Genomic DNA, 16,499 nt, shown 5'->3' with positions numbered 1-16,499 from the left:
AAAGAAATAACAGCAAATATGTAAAAAAACACACATGGCTTAAAACAAGGAAACCACTATCACAAATCACATAACATGATCTCCTATATAACAGATTCTAGCTTTGTGAGAGGAAAAAGAATATTTGGTAATCTGTTTTGAATTTTCACATATATTAAAGAGGGTAAGATAAAAGCAAAGATTTTTCAGATGAGGAAAATAATTTGGGGAAAGCCTTACAACACTGAAAAGTGAAGTGTAGAGTGGTGGAGGGGGATGGTTCCCGGTGCTTCTCTGCATTCTAAAAATCTTTTCTATTAGTCACAGATTGTACTTGATCTTTTATAACTTCATTTTTTTCCCTCCAAACAATATGTGAAAAATTTGTAGGTCTAGATCATTTTTAATGGTGTATATTATTCCATTACATGGGGATACCATAATTTGCTCAATCTTTCTTTTTTTTTTTTTAAACATGACTCTTTTTTTTTCTTTTTCATTTTTGGCCACACTGAACAGCATGTGGGAATCTTAGTTTCCTGACTAGGGATCGAACCAGCAGCCCTTGCAGTGGAAGCGCAGAGTCTTAACCACTGGACTGCCAGGGAAATCCTTCCTCAATCTCTTATTCATGGATCTTTAGGTTCTTTGCAATTTTTATTATTGCAAAATTCTTAGAAGATGTTCCCTTCGAAAACCATCTTTTCCAATTTGTGCAATTATGTCTGAAAGATAAATTCTGAGCAGTAGGATTAGTGGATCAAAGACAATGCTCCTTATACACTTTGATACATATATATAAAATCCTCTCCAGAAATGTTACACCTGTTTTTTTTTCCCCACTAACTTATGTGAGGATGCTAACTTTTTTCTACTCCTTTACTGACAATGAGCTTTGTTAATCTTTCACTATTGCCCACCTGAATCGGTAAGAAAGTAATACTTCAGGGATGGTTTTATTTGCATTTGAATGGCTGTTTCAGATACAGACAATAACTAGTATGAAAATGTAATGTAAGAAAAACTAGGAATAAAATATGATCCAAATGAAGAAACCTATATAAACGAAAATACAAAAAAATACATTGTTATTGAAGATGAATAAAGATATTGTAAAGTATCTCATCCTCCCAAATCCAACTGTAATCCGAAACTAAATCACTATTTTGGTAGGAACTTGACAAAATGAGCACCTTCTAAAAACCCATCATTAAACAAGACTGCTGAGAAACAGTGGTGTCTGCTTCTGACAATGAACACTTTGGCTTGGCCTTCTATAGTTGTTACCCACTTGAGTAAAATGTTAGTTTTACTTAATTTTATTAAGACTATTTGCAGGGCACCATTTTTTTAAATTGCATTTAAGATGTGAGCTGACAAACTTTTTCACTACACATTACGGAAGTTCTCTGCTCCATGGGATTTCTTATGTCCATAGATTGCACTTTCGGTAAAGTTTTATCACATGCACAGCACCTGGAACAGGTCTCTTTTATGTACAGACCAATGAATGAAGATTCTCACTAAATAAGCCCTACCGGGCTTCCCTGGTGGCGCAGTGGTTGAGAGTCCGCCTGCCGATGCAGGGGACACGGGTTCGTGCCCCGGCCCAGGAGGATCCCACATGCCGCGGAGCGGCTGGGCCCGTGAGCCATGGCCGCTGAGCCTGCGCGTCCGGAGCCTGTTGCTCCGCAATGGGAGAGGCCACAACAGTGAGAGGCCCGCGTACCGCAAAAAAAGAAGTCCTACCTACACCACTTAAATGCCTGCACTGCCACAGAGTGCCTCAAAGATTTAAAAGTTTTAGGGACCTCCCTGCTGGTCCAGTGGGTAAGACTCCATGCTTCCAATGCAGGAGCCCGGGTTCGAGCCCTGGTCAGGGAACTAGATCCTGCATGCATGTAGCAACTAAGAGTTCACATGCCGCAACTAAGAAGTCCGCATGCCGCAACTAAAGGTCCCTCATGCCACAATGAAGATCCTGCGTGCCGCAACTAAGACCTGGCACAGCCAAAATAAATAAATAAATATATTTTAAAAGTTTTGAACTCGAATTCTAATGTTGCTTCCTTATGTGGACGCCAGTGACTGTGAAATATGTTGCTATTAAATCCTTCTGTACTAGGCAGTACAGCCTAGGCAATGTTGTAACAAATAAACTGCCCAAATCCCAGTAGTGTAACACAATAAATGTTTATTTCTCACTCAAAAGAAACAAAAACAAAGAAGTCCAACACAGATAGCCACCTTCCCATCTGGAAGAAACAGCCTCCAAAACCACCATGACAGGAAAGAGAAGCCTGGAGGACATGCACAGATGCTTGTAAGGGCCAGTCCTGGAAGTAGCGCATATCACTTTTGCACACACTCCATTGGTTGAAACTCAATCACATGGGCCCACCCTCAACTGCAAGGCCTGCTGGGAAATGGAGTCTTCCTATGTGCCCAGGAAATAGAACCAGTACGAATATGAATACGTATCACTATCTCTGCCACACCCTAAAAATATCACTTCTACAGAGCTTCTCCTGCGTGGAAATTCTAATGGATTTGAAAACCTGAGTATGGCCTAATTCTTACCATACTAATAACATAGCTCTCATGTCTGAGCACTATTTTGAATGTTCTTAACGGAGACTGTCTTTCTAAAGGAGACTCCAAAAACAAAAAACAAAATCACCTAAAGATTATGGCTGGACTGAAGTTCTTACTCTCCTCATCCCAATTAGAATGTCCTTCCTGGGCATACCCATTAATGGAAATTTGACCTGTAACTATTGCCACAAACAACCCATTTGTCAAGAATCACTTTCTAAAGTCAATAAATAAGTAAATAAATAAATAAAGCTTCAAAACCTAAAAAAAAAAAAAGAGTCACTTTCTTTGCCACGACAGCAGATGGCAGCTGATGAGAGCTTCAAGGAAGGTGTTGAGATCCACAGTGGTTTCCTGGAGTGCCCTTAAGAACCACATGCTTCAGTGCTGCCAGCTGACCTCACGGGTCGTCGTGTCCCTGTCCTTTGCTCCCCCCGGCCCTCCCAATGGCTGAGTAAGCCTCTGTCATCTGGAACACATAAGTGGCTTCTGTTTTCCTGATTGAACACAGACTGACTACATTTATAATGTTTCTGTTCTCTTGTGCAGTCTTGGCTGAGTACGAAGGTCTGAGCTACATACTTCCTGAGCCTTGCCAGGCTCATGACATGCATGGTCCATCTCATCCCTATGTGCTGTCTGACGGGCAAGAGGATAAGAGTTACGACCGAAGCCCTTCCCGCATTCTTTACACTTACAGGGCCTCTCTCCTGTGCGGACTCTGAGATGAACGTGAAGATCGGAGTTCCGAATGAAGCCCTTCCCACACTCGTCACATGTATGCGGTTTCTCTCGGGTGTGATCTCTCTGATGTAAGTGAAAATAGGAGCTGTAACTGAAGTCCTTACCGCACACTTGGCACATGTAAGGCTCTTCTCCCGTGTGAACTCTCCGGTGAGTGTGCAGAAACGAGCTGTAGGAGAAAGCCTTCCTGCACACGTCGCATTTGTAGGGTTTCTCCCCCGTGTGGACCTCTGGTGAATGTGCAGGTGTGTGCTTTGGCTGAAGCCCTTTCCACACTTGCCACACCTATAAGGCTTCTCCCCCACGTGCAGCCTCCAGTGGACTTGGAGGACGGAGCTGGAGCCGAAGCATTTGCTGCACTTGCTGCATTTGTAGTTTCTCTCCAGTGTGGACCCTCTGATGGACAAGAAGTCTGGAGCTCTGATCGAAGCCCTTCCCACACTCTGTGCATATTATAGGGCCTTTTCCCTGTGTGGACTCCCTGGTGGATACACAGAAGCGACCTGAATCCGAACCCCTTCCCACACGTCACACGTGTAGGGCATCTCCCCCGTGTGGACTCGGTGATGGTTGTGAAGAGACGAACTGCGCTTTGCCACATTCAATGCCTTTATAGGGTTTGTCTCCCAAGGGGCCTTTCTGATCCCTGGGAAGGTCTGAGCTCTGTTTGCAGCCCTTAGCCCACTCCTGACCCTCACAAGTTTTCTCCCCGGAGTGGGTGTTACAGTGAACAGTAAGTCCTGAGCTCTGACTAAAGTCCTTTCCACACTGGTCATATTTACAAGATTCTTCTCCTGTGTGAGCGCTGTGATGAACATGAGCATTTGCATCATCTATGAAACCCATTCTATAGTTACTACACCTGAAAGGTTGCCGCACTGCACAGACCACGTGACTGTGTTTGACTGCTGACTTCATAACCAAATGTTTCCCACAGCCGGTGTATCTGCAAGCCTCCTCTCCTTTACATTCTTGGAAATCATTACAATCACGTGAGGTCTGAAAGAAGATGCCGTCACACTGAGCACATCCATCCAATTTCTCTTCCATATGAATTCTCTTGTGTGCCTTCCCTGAGAATCCTCAGGCTCAGTCATGTTGGCTTTCTTCCAAGATTCTGGGGTAAGGACCTGTGCCAGGACTTTCCGAGCTGTGATGTCTTGGTTTTCTAAATTAATGGCATTTATTACGTACCTTTCATTTTCAGACACTTCTGCCCACTCTTCACAGAGGGAAACGTCTCCTTCTAAGTATTGGGGCCAATCTCCTTGAAGATGCATGACATAACCCTGACTCACACTCAATTCACTGATCCTTCTTTCCAAATCTGCCAAAAGTAGAGCACTTCTGGTGAGAGGTAACTCAATCCTTTTTCCTGAAGGTTCGAAATGTTGTTTTTAATCCTGTCTCCTATGAGGAGAAAGAGAATTTGGCTAAGTGAACAAGGAGATCATCTATCCAAAGGCTTTGAGGAAATGAAGTAGGATGGGATGAGAAGTTGCCACTGGCCCCTAGTCATATAGGAAACAATTAGAAACCCAGTAATTCTAATCGGTGAGCTGCTAATTAAAAACCAGGTGTTGCAGGGAAATCAAAAGAAATCTTGGAAGTAGTTTATAAAGGAAGAAATTCACCTCTCGGCTATAAGAGTAGTTGATAAAAAGCCTTTAATCATTTTGCTACAGAAGGCATGGGGAAGGCTCCCATATGATTCATGTAATATGCATAATAATGGAGTTCCGGACATGGTGAGAGGCACAAACGACCACAGGGACCTTCCAGGATCCTGTAAAAGGTTGCAGAAACAAGTAACAAGTCCTATCTCCTACGATGTCCCTTCCCTTACATCACTGTTATATGGGATAGAACTATCATGTATGTTTGTGTACAACCTTCACAACTCTACAGGGTGGGCCTACAGCTGCAGTGGGGATTGAAACGGGGATAACATTGTGAAATACGAGACATCCTTTTTATCTTTCCTGAGGTTCCCTGGCTTCATGAAGAGACAAAGTCCACCAAGATCCTGCCATCCAATTCCTTTACTTCTCCCCTTTGAGGTTACTGCAGAATCTCAAACAGCCATGGCTATGAGAATTGGCAGCATGAAACTGTCAATGGCCTGGCACCCAGGGAAGCAAGACTGTACTAAAGGGACATAAGAAACAGGGGTTTGAGGCAGAAGAGGATGGTCACACCCTTGGCACCCAAAAATAGGCTTCAAAATGTCACAAAAACCACGGTTAAAACCGTCTGGACACTGCTTCTGGTTCAAGGTAATTTTCTGAGTCATTTTATTGACAGTGACTCTGGTTCATAAGGTGGTGTCAGAGAAAAGGGAAACAGGTTTAAAGCAGCAGTTTTCCACCGGTTTTGACTGTACCCATAGTAAGAAAAGCATTTACGCTGTGACCCAGTACCTACACGTAGACACATACCATAAACTAAAATAGTTTTATCAGCTGAGATTTACCTTACCAGGTGCAATGTACTCTGATAAATCCTTTTGTGTTCTAGTCCATTAATCTATTTTGCTTTTCAAAAACTGCTAGTTACGACATGGTCACTTGATTTCAGGACTCACCAATGGGGTTGCATCCTGCAGAGTTAGCCCAACGAGCCCTGTTTATAATCTATGGACACAGTGGTACTTAGTGTCACCTGGTTATTATAAGCACAGGGTCTACAGCCAGACTGGGAAGGTTCAAATCCTAGTTCCTCTGACAAGGTGGGTGGCCCTGCACAAGTTACTTACCCACTCTGTGCCTCAATTGTTTCCTTTGTAAAAGGGGGCCAATGATAGCAACTATCTCATAAACTAAACTGAGGTAATACATATCTGTATATGGGGCTCTGAGAAATTGAAATTAGGTTAGATATTGATCGGCAGGGAAGCAAATCAGCAGACACTTATATTGCACTGACCACCAACCAGATCCTAATTTGGTTCCTTTAACACTAGTTTGTCCAAAACATTGGCTTCGCTCTAGAGGCAACCAAGGGACCAAGGCTTTGGTAATGTGTGAATTTTCTCAATCTCACTCTGAGAAATATGAGGAGAGAATGAGAGCCTAAACGTGTGAGGAGGTCAGGGTAGGCTTGCCAACTGCATCAGATGCCCACAGGGCAGGGGGCGCAGCGTTGACAAGGGCTCCCTCACCAACACCTTACAGGGGACCACCGGCTCACAGCTATCTGCTAAAACTCATGAACTGCAGGTTCCCACCTGCACGTGCATCTCTTAGGAGATTTCTCTCTGGTGGCCAAAGTTTCCCTTTGTGCTCCAACTGGAATATTCTATCTGGTTTGAAGCTGACCACTTGAGAAAATAGGACCAGTGGTTTGATGCTTACTTACAGGGAGGTCGCTGTCCTCACCCACAGAGACCAGGTTCCTGAAGTTCTCCAGCATCACGTCTTGGTACAGGTTTATCTGGGTGGAGTCCAATAGCGCCAGCTCTTCCTCGGTGAAGACCACAGCCACGTCCTTGAAGGTCACAGTTTCCTAAAACTTCAAGCACATGCCACATTCATCATCTGCACAAATGACCCCTGGAAGAAGAGCCACGTTGGAAGCTTTTGTGCCAGTCATTAAGTTGTGGTCTTCTTGCTCCAAACCCTCTTAGTTCCCTGACCAGGGATTGAACCCGGGGCCACGGCAGTGAAAGCACCAAGTCCTAACCACTGGACCGCCAGGGCATTCCTGCAAATTTTTTCCTATAATCTTTTTTCATTAGAGAAAGCTTTATAAAATAATATCATGTATGGAAAAAAGTACTTAAAATTCTGCATTCACTTTGACTTCTTTTCCCCCAATTTAAAGATAAGTTACAATATACACGTGTACATATAATGAGAGAGAGAGAGAGAGAGCGTGCACACACATATTTCCATGTCCTAATATTGTCACCCACATTATCTCACTTGATAGCAGCACAGGGTCGAGACAAGAGGATGAATGAAACCACAATAATCCATTGATCCAACACCAATCCAGTGGATGGACATTGAGTCCACGCCACCATCTTTTTTTTTTTTCACTGTTATAAACAATGCTGTGATGATCATTCTTTGAACACTTGCTCTGACTTAGAATTCTTGGAGTGGGAAATACTGGAGCAGAGGTTTGCAGAACTTCTACAAGGGCTGAAATGCCCCTGCAGTTGTGTGGATATACCCATTTCTCCATATGTTAGCTAACAGTGAACACCGATCTTTCAAATCTTTGGTCATCTGCTAGGAAAAGAATCACACCTTGTTTCAATCTGCAACACTTTGATTACTAGAGGCTGATCATCTTTTCATATGATTATTGGTCATTTGTTTTTCCTCTTTTCTCCCTTCCTGAACATGAAGGCTCAGGTCTTTATTCCCAGCTCCTGTTTTTAAAATAAGGATATTAAAATTTTGTTGTGCATGAAGCTTTTTTCACCCAATATGCTGTCTTTTAACTTTGTTCATGGTATAAGTTTTGGTAGCGTGTATTACGTGGAGAATACAGCATCTGGAAATGAATAAGAAGAAATGTCCCACTGAGGAGAAAAACCTGGGCAGAAAAGGAGGATTCATTATTTGGAGTCACCTCTCTACATAATGTGGGCTCAGGGCCCTGAGATGAAACCATTATTGACAGGCCGCATGTAGAGCAAACAGGCACATTACAGAGCCCTGCAGACCTGGGCTCAAGTCCAGGATTCACCACTCATTTCTTCATCTCTAAAGCAGAATCATACCACCTCTCTCGCACAGCTATTTTGGGCATAAATGCACTGAGTAATGTAATGTGCTCACCTAAAATGTTTTTTCCCCCTCTTTTTCCTTTTACCAAGGGAGGGACGTATGTTTACTCTCTGATGCCTTACGTTGTTATTTCTGGAGAGAAAAGAGAACTCGACCCACCTGAAGCTTGGTTTTGTCTTCCCCATCCTGGGAAAGGGCTGAGGCTTGAGCACGCAGAGCTGCAGGAGAAGAGAGAAGCATTAAGAAAGGCGGGGCCTGCCCGGGCGCTCTGACTACCCACCTGGACCTCAGGAATGTCTGCCCCCTTACAGACTGGTTTCTTTTCACTGGACGCAGCTCTTCATCCACCTCACATTTCCTCTCTCCACACCCGACTTAGATTCTCCCCCACCCTTCATAAGCTCTCAACTCTTTCCTCCCGCCTTGAGGAGGAAAAAGTCTCCGTGGTCACCCCTCCTAGGTTTCTGAAGCATCAGCAGTTTTATTTTATTTATTTTTAAACCAGATTTATTTGTTTATTTTATTTATTTATTTATTTTTTTAAAGCTGTTGGGAGTAGGAGTTTATTAATTAATCTTTTCTTTTCTTTTTTTTTTTTTTTTGCTGTGTTGGGTCTTCGTTTCCGTGCGAGGGCTTTCTCTAGTTGCGGCGAGCGGGGGCCACTCTTCATCGCGGTGCACGGGTCTCTCACTATCGCGGCCTCTCTTGTTGCGGAGCACAGGTTCCAGACGCGCAGGCTCAGTGGTTGTGGCTCATGGGCCCAGTTGCTCGGCGGCGTGTGGGATCCTCCCAGACCAGGGCTCAAACCCGTGTCCCCTGCACTAGCAGGCAGACTCTCAACCACTGCGCCACCAGGGAAGCCCAGCAGTTTTATTTATTCTCTGATCTTCCTGAACTGGAGAAGCAGAAGATCCAGTGGTTCTTCATTCTTGAGACTGTCCAAGCTCTGATGAGGAGCTTCGGATGGATACCTGGGCTCCCAAGTACCTGCCTCCACCTCCACTCTCCAGAGCCTGCTTCTTGGTTTCCACGTTCCAGAGACCTGTGGGCTCGAGAAGGAACTTGACTTTATCTGAGTTCTTTCTTCTGGCCCCAAAGTTCACACCCTCTGGATGCCATTCATTCAGAGGATATGTACTGAACGGCTATGTGCACAGTCCCTGCTCTGGGGGAACTCACAGTCCAGAGAGCCATGAATGTCGCAGATGGCTGTACAGTCAGAGGAGTGTCTGCAGGGAGGGCCCAGCAGCAGAAATCTTGCAGTGAGACACAGGGCCTTACAGAAGGGTACAGATCCCACAAACATACAGGATCTGTGCCCTGTGAAATAAATTCTGGAGTGCAAAAGCTTCACTAACGCACCAGTCTGGGGGTTGCAAAAATAAAAACTCCATATCCCTGTCCTCAAGGATTCTAAAAACCAGGAGATGACAATGGAATGCTACTCAGCCATAAAAACAGAATGAAATAATGCCAGTTGCAGCAACATCGATGGACCTACAGATTATCATACGAAGTGAAATAAGTCAGACAGAGAAAGACAAATACCATATGATATCACTTATATGTGGAATCTAAAATACAACACAAATGAACTTATCTACGAAACAGAAACAGACTCACAGACATAGAGAACAGATTTGTGGTTACTGGTGGAGGGGGCGGGGAGGGATGGAGTGGGAGTTTGGGATTAGCAGATGCAAACTATTACATATAGAATGGATAAACAACAAGGTCATACTGTATAGCACAGGACCTATATCCTGTGATAAACCATAATGAAAAAGAATATGAGGGACTTCCCTAGTGGCACAGTGGTTAAGACTCTGTGCTCCCAATGTAGGGGGCCTGGGTTCGATCCCTGGCCAGGGAACTAGATCCCACGTGCATGTTGCAACTAAGAGTTCGCATGCCACAATTAAGGAGCCTGAGTGTCGCAACTAAGGAGCCCATGTGCCGCAACTAAGGAGCCCACCTGCCACAACTAAGACCCGGCACAACCAAATAAATAAATAAATAAATATTAAAAAAAGAAAACAATATGAAAAAGAGTGTATATGAATGTGTAACTGAATTGCTTTGCTGTATAGCAGGAATTAACACAACACTGTAAATCAACTATTCTTCAATAAAATAAATTTTAAAAAATAAAAATAAAAATCAGGATATGGGTGAGCAAATGTCTTCTAAATCAGAGTTTGTAACCTCTCCTGTTCCATGACCACCTTTGACAATTGGGTGATATTTATGGACTTCTGTTCAGAATAATGTTTTAAATGCATAAAATAAAACACAGGATGATTTTAAAAGCTAATTACACTTAAAGACAACCTTCAAAAATATTAAAACATCAAGTGTGTGCTTCATTATTAATTATCAAGAATGAATCAACTACTGTAATTTCAAAATAGTAATGAGCAGAAGCAATATTTTGAAACATCTACACCAACTGTATTATAAGAATATCTATGATTTATGGGACTTCCCTGGTGGCGCAGTGGTTAAGAATCTTCCTGTCAATGCAGGGGACATGGGTTTGATCCCTGGTCCAGGAAGATCCCACATGCTGCGGAGCAACTAAGCCCATGCACCACAACTAAGCCTGCGCTCTAAAGTCCGTGAGCCACAACTACTGAGCCCACGTGCCACAACTACTGAAGCCCACGTGCCCAGAGCCTGTGCTCCACAACAAGAGAAGCCACTGCAATGAGAAGCCCATGCACCGCAACGAAGAGCAGCCCACATTTGCCGCAACTAGAGAAACAGAAAGCCCATGTGTAGCCACAAAGACCCAACGCAGCCAAAAACAAATAAATTAATAATTAAAAAAGGAATATCTATGATTTACATGGATAACAGAGTCACAGGTTCTGCTAATACTATTGCGGTTTGCTGCCTACATTCATAATGGAAGGAAATGCTGATTTTCAGTTTGACCAGTATACATTTTTTCCCACTCAAGTTCATGGACCTGCTGCATTACACCATGGACTCGAGTTCAAGAACTCCTTTTCTAATGAAGCCTTCTCCTGCCAGCACCAGATAGGATGAACCACTCTGGGACCCAGCCACACTATGTTTACAATGCTGGCTTAGGGCTTCCCTGGTGGCGCAGTGGTTGAGAGTCCGCCTGCAGATGCAAGGGACACGGGTTCGTGCCCCGGTCCGGGATGATCCCACGTGCCGCGGAGCAGCTGGGCCCGTGGGCCGTGGCCGCTGAGCCTGCGCGTCCGGAGCCTGTGCTCCGCAACGGGAGAGCCCACAACAGTGAGAGGCCCGCACCGGAAAAAAAAAAAAAAAATGCTGGCTTAGCACCTTTCACACAGCCTGCCTTGTTAACATCTCTAAATCACTGATGGACTCCAGTCTTCTTCCTTTATTTATCTTCACTATCTTGGACAGGTGTGGCCCCTCGGATGCACTTAGCAGATCCCATCAACAGGCTGTGATGACAGCAGTTCTCGGTGACAGCATCCCTGGTTATCCCACTTAAAGCTCCCAGTCCCTCCGCCAGCACTCCCAAAGCCCTTTTCCTGCTTCGTTTTTCTCCATGAAACTTATCATCTAAACTTCCACCTGTTTTTCTTGTTTACTGTCTTTCTGCGCCCACTAGAACGTGAGCTCTCTGAGGGCTGGGATTTCAGTCTGCTCCTGGCACAATGTAGGTGCTCAATAAATATTTATTAAAAAAAGTTTTTTTTATTATTGACGTATAGTTGATTTACAATGTTGTGTTAATTTCTGCTGTATAGCAAAGTGACTCAGTTATACACATATATACATTCTTTTTTATACTCTTTTCTATTATGGTTTATCCCAGGACATTGAATATAGTTCCCTGTGCTATACAGTAGGACCTTGTTGTCCATCCATTCTATAGGTAATAGTTTGCATCTACTAATCCCAAACTCCCAATCCATCCCTCCCCCACCCCTCAATAAATATTTAAATGGAGACTGGGACTTGCCTGAACTCAGCCTGCTGCTACCTGGATCCTGGGTCTGCTGATACCAGTTATAGAGCAGAATGGATTTTGTTCCCCAGCTCGTTCACTTAGTAAATTACATGCTAAGGACCATGCGGGGTGTGTCGGGACACAATGGTGATCAGGGCAGGAAAGGATTCTGCACTCAAGCTGACATTCCAGCTGGGAAGACAGCACACATTGACTGAAATTCTACCATGTGACAGCTGCGTGGGATATAAAGAAAGATACCGTCCCTGACCATGTGATGCTCACACTGCAGGGAGAAAGAGGATGACAGAAATAATTGGTGACAAAGGCAGTGCGATGAAGAGGTAACGGGAATAATAGATACTGCAAAGGTAGAAGTAACAGATGAATAAAATTATGATGAATAAGATTATGTACGGGGATGAAAAGGAGGAGAACTCAAATGTGAGTCTGGGTTGAAACTTGAGGAAAATGGGGAAATTATGATGTTTTAACCTAGACAGCAAAAGGAGGAGCCAGGTTTTGGAAGTTACAGCTCTTGTCTCTCAATATTGGGAGCTGTGCAATGGTTTGGATTCAAATTCTGGCTCAGCCACTTGGTAGCTGTACTAACACTAGAAGAGTGACAAACCTCTGAGTCTGTTCTTTCTTCTGTTAAATGAAGATAATATTCCTTACTTGCAGAGTGGAAAGAATTAATTCTTTCTCATACATATATACATGCCTACCTATTTGAATGAAGCTCATAGCCCAGTTCTTGACACATAGAAAATCCTCTATAAACTATTATCATTGCTGTTATTCATTCCTCCCCAGGCACTAACCTCAGAATACAAGCATCCTTTCATTTAACAAATATACGTTCAGTGCCTAACTACATCTTGGATGCTACAACAAACACTGGGGATGCAGCAGTAAATAAGACGGGCAAAGTACTTGTTGTTATGCCTTCTGGTGGGTAAACAAATCTACAAAGGTGATCAGCGATTACAAAAAGGGCAATGAAGAAAAGGAAACACATGTGACAGATTCTTGTTTACCCCCAGAATGTAAGTTCTCTCAGACAAAACATTGGAGGCAGGTTTGGGAGGGGCAACATTAAATCAGGTGGTCATGGAAGGTCTCTAAGACCCGCATGAAAATAAATCAGTTGTGTAAAGATCCGGCATGAGAAGAGTACAGGGGGAAGTGCAAGGACAAAGGCCCTGACTTCCGGTGATAACATCTCCTGGCCAAGTGACACTTGTTAGGTTTCTTAACCTTTCTAAGCCTCAGTATTCTTATCTGTAACATGGGACTAATATTATCTAACTTCTGCAGTTGCTGAGCAAATTAAATATATATTAATTTACTCAGGGACTTCCCTGGTGATCCAGTGGCTAAGACTCCGCACTCCCAATGCAGGGGGGGCCTGGGTTCGATCCCTGGTCAGGGAACTAGATCCCACATGCCACAACTAAGACCATGGTGCAACCAAATAAATAAATAAATAATAAATAGAAAAATTAATTTACTCATTCAAATATTTATTGACAGGCTACTATATGCCACACACTGTTCCAGGGACCAGGGATACAGCAGTGAAAGCCCTCAACATAATAACTGTTATATAATAAGCGCTTAATGAATGCATACCATTAGTTACTGTTATTACCTCTTTCCTACACGTAGCACATGCTTGAAACAGTGTAAGCCTGAGCGATCTACTGATCAAATGAACCACTACTAGAAGCCAAGGAGAGAACATACGAATAAGACACCAGGAAATTCCCCAACCTTAGAAGAAACCCATTTCTGAATGAAGGGGGTAAGCCTGAGGGGCCTGAATGGGACATGTGTTAAAACCATGGGATAAACAATGAGGTCGGAAAAACAGGTCTCCATCTGGGAAGACAGCAAACATCGACATAAAACAACAACAACAAGAGACCAAAGTCCTACTCACCTGGAGCTCCAATGGCAAGAGACCTGGGATTATTCCTTCCTCTTTGATGCAGTTCTCTCTGGCAAAGGAACAGTTGGAAGAGAGCAAGAAAATAAATGAGCCATGAGATAACATGATGTTATCATAATTCCCAACACACCACAGGGAAACATCTCTGAGCACCAGCTGGATGTAATCTACTCCTCCCTTTAACCTACCCTTCCTGTAATCTACTCCTATTACTTCCTTCAGGTGCCCTGGAAAGGGACCACCCTCCTTACAGGACTCAGAGAGAAGGTCCCATGCCAGTCCTGCTTTGTGCCTTGTCTACAAGCCTGCACTCACTGTAGCTCCCAGGAGACAAAAAGAATCAGGACACAGTCTCGAATTGAATTCAGAGCTGTGACTCCCACATGCTATGTGACATTTAAATTTTGGGGGGGGGGGAAGGATTTTTTTATTGAAGTATAGTTGATGTACAATATTATATGTTACAGGTGTACAATATAGTGATTCACAATTTTTGAAGGTTATACTCCATTTATAGTTATTATAAAATGTTGGCTATATTCCCTTTGTTGTGTAATAAATCCTTGTAGCTTATTTTATACACAACAGTTTGTACCTCTTAATCCCCTACCCCAATCTTGCCCCTCTCCCCACTGGTAACCACTAGTTTGGTCTCTATATCAGTTTGTGACATTTAGAGCGGAATTCAACCTGTGCGTACCTCAGACGCGACAAAAACCAGATGCAGCAACAATACATCAGCAAAAGAATCTTTCACAACTTGCACAGTGCTTTAAAACTCTCCAAGGAACACATACAGAACATGAAGATTCAACTTCAGCAGCTCTTTACAGAAATGCCTTCACAGACAGAAATCTCTGAAATTAGTACAGAAGTGGGTGGGTGGCTACCGTGAAAGAAGTCAAGATACCATCAATCCGCGACTGCCTGGATTGGAGTCTCCCAAACGGGAGATGCCCGTCTCAGAGTCAGAGCTGCCGGCCTCAAACTGCTCCTTCCGAGCCTGAGGGGTACCAAGGGCTGCCGGCCCGGGCCCCGCCCCCCATCCCCCCACACCCCGGGATGCTCGGCGACCCGTTCCTCAAACCCTTCCTTCGCCAAGCCGAGCTCGTTGAAATTCCCTGGTTCCGACCCTCCGCCATTCGCCGCCCTTTCCCCCTCAGATCCTTGAGATCTGGCCCCTGTGCCTGCGACCGGAACAAAGACCTCCAAGAACACTCACGTCCCTTTCCCTACTCACCATCGCATAAGAAACCAAAGCAGTGGTGCGCCGACCGGAAGCGGAAGTGGGCGACTAGGGAGGGCCCGGACTACACTTCCCAGAACCCTCTGCGGCGCGCTGTCTTTGAGTCCAGATGGTGATGGAAATAAGCGTCCGCCTGGAGCTTTGCCAGACGCGTGGCGGAGGGCAGGGGGCGCTCAAGGTTGCAGCGCTCAGCTTTGGGGCGCCGCTACACTTTTTTTTCCTTGAAACAAAAAAAGTTAGGGACTTCCCTGGTGGTGCAGTGGTTAAGAATACGCCTGCCAATGAAGGGGACACAGGTTCAAGCCCTGCTCCCGAAAGATCCTACATGCTGCGGAACAACTAAGCGCGTGCGCCACAACTACTGCGCCTGCGCTCTAGGGCCAGCGAGCCGCAACTACTGAGCCCGCGTGCCACAACTACTGAAGCCCCCACACCTACAGCCCGTGCTCTGCAAGAAGAGAAGCCACACCAATGAGAAGCCCATGCACCACAAGGAAGAGTAGCCCCCGCTCACCACAACTAGAGAAAGCCCGCACGCAGCAATGAAGACCCAATGCAGTCATAAGTAAATAAACTTATTTTTAAAAAGTTACCACTCACTACTAACATGTTCACATTGCAGGAAATCCGACAATATTCTCAAACAAATCCACAATCCCTTACAGGGAATACAAAGCATTACTGATGCTTTGGTGTAAACTATATATAATTATTATATATTTATATATATTAAGTATATAACTTACATATAAAAATCATATGTATTATATATGTATACATATTGTATTATATTACATATTTACATATATATATATATATATAATTCCAAAATAGTGCATGGTCAATGTTAAGAAAACACAGGAGAAAAGTAAGAAAAAAAAAGGAAAAATGTAAGAAAAAAGGACAAAATTAAAGTGGTCTGTAATCCTAGCACCCAGAAACAATCATCATTAATATCTTGGCCCATTTACTTCTCGATCCTCTATGAGAGTAAATATGTATTAAAAATATTTTTCTCCCCACAAAATTGGCATATTTTGGGACTTTTTTCTCTCACTTTATATATCATGGGTAGCTTTCCACGTTACTAAATAATGGAATCATTTAAAGTGGTTGCCTAGGATTGTTTAGTTTTAGATGTTACAGCCTTGTCCTCCAATGAAGTTATGCTTCCAGTCTTAGTGTATCAAAACTAGGGATAATAATTTTCTTGAAATTTTCCCAATTTGATAAACCAAACACAGTGTCTCATTATGGAGATGTTGAATAGATGTTAATATATCGGTG

At 43.8% G+C, this 16,499-nt stretch overlaps 1 protein-coding gene across 1 annotated transcript; it reads right to left on the bottom strand.

Moving 5' to 3' along the window:
* Window positions 1–2,946: 2,946 nt before the first annotated feature.
* Window positions 2,947–14,985, bottom strand: ZNF285 (zinc finger protein 285). The gene is given in 10 exon segments (XM_070044117.1): window positions 2,947–3,545; window positions 3,548–3,693; window positions 3,695–3,768; window positions 3,770–3,845; window positions 3,847–3,909; window positions 3,911–4,728; window positions 6,676–6,828; window positions 8,217–8,275; window positions 13,958–14,015; window positions 14,667–14,985. Coding segments are annotated over 6 exon segments (1,266 nt in total). The 5' UTR covers window positions 4,369–4,728; window positions 6,676–6,828; window positions 8,217–8,275; window positions 13,958–14,015; window positions 14,667–14,985; the 3' UTR covers window positions 2,947–3,096.
* Window positions 14,986–16,499: the final 1,514 nt, after the last annotated feature.

This window comes from Globicephala melas, chromosome 19, assembly GCF_963455315.2.
Source record: "Globicephala melas chromosome 19, mGloMel1.2, whole genome shotgun sequence".
Classification (NCBI taxonomy): domain Eukaryota; kingdom Metazoa; phylum Chordata; class Mammalia; order Artiodactyla; family Delphinidae; genus Globicephala; species Globicephala melas.
The sequence above is the reverse complement of the archived record's forward strand: the minus strand, read 5'-3'. Positions and strand labels throughout refer to the sequence as shown.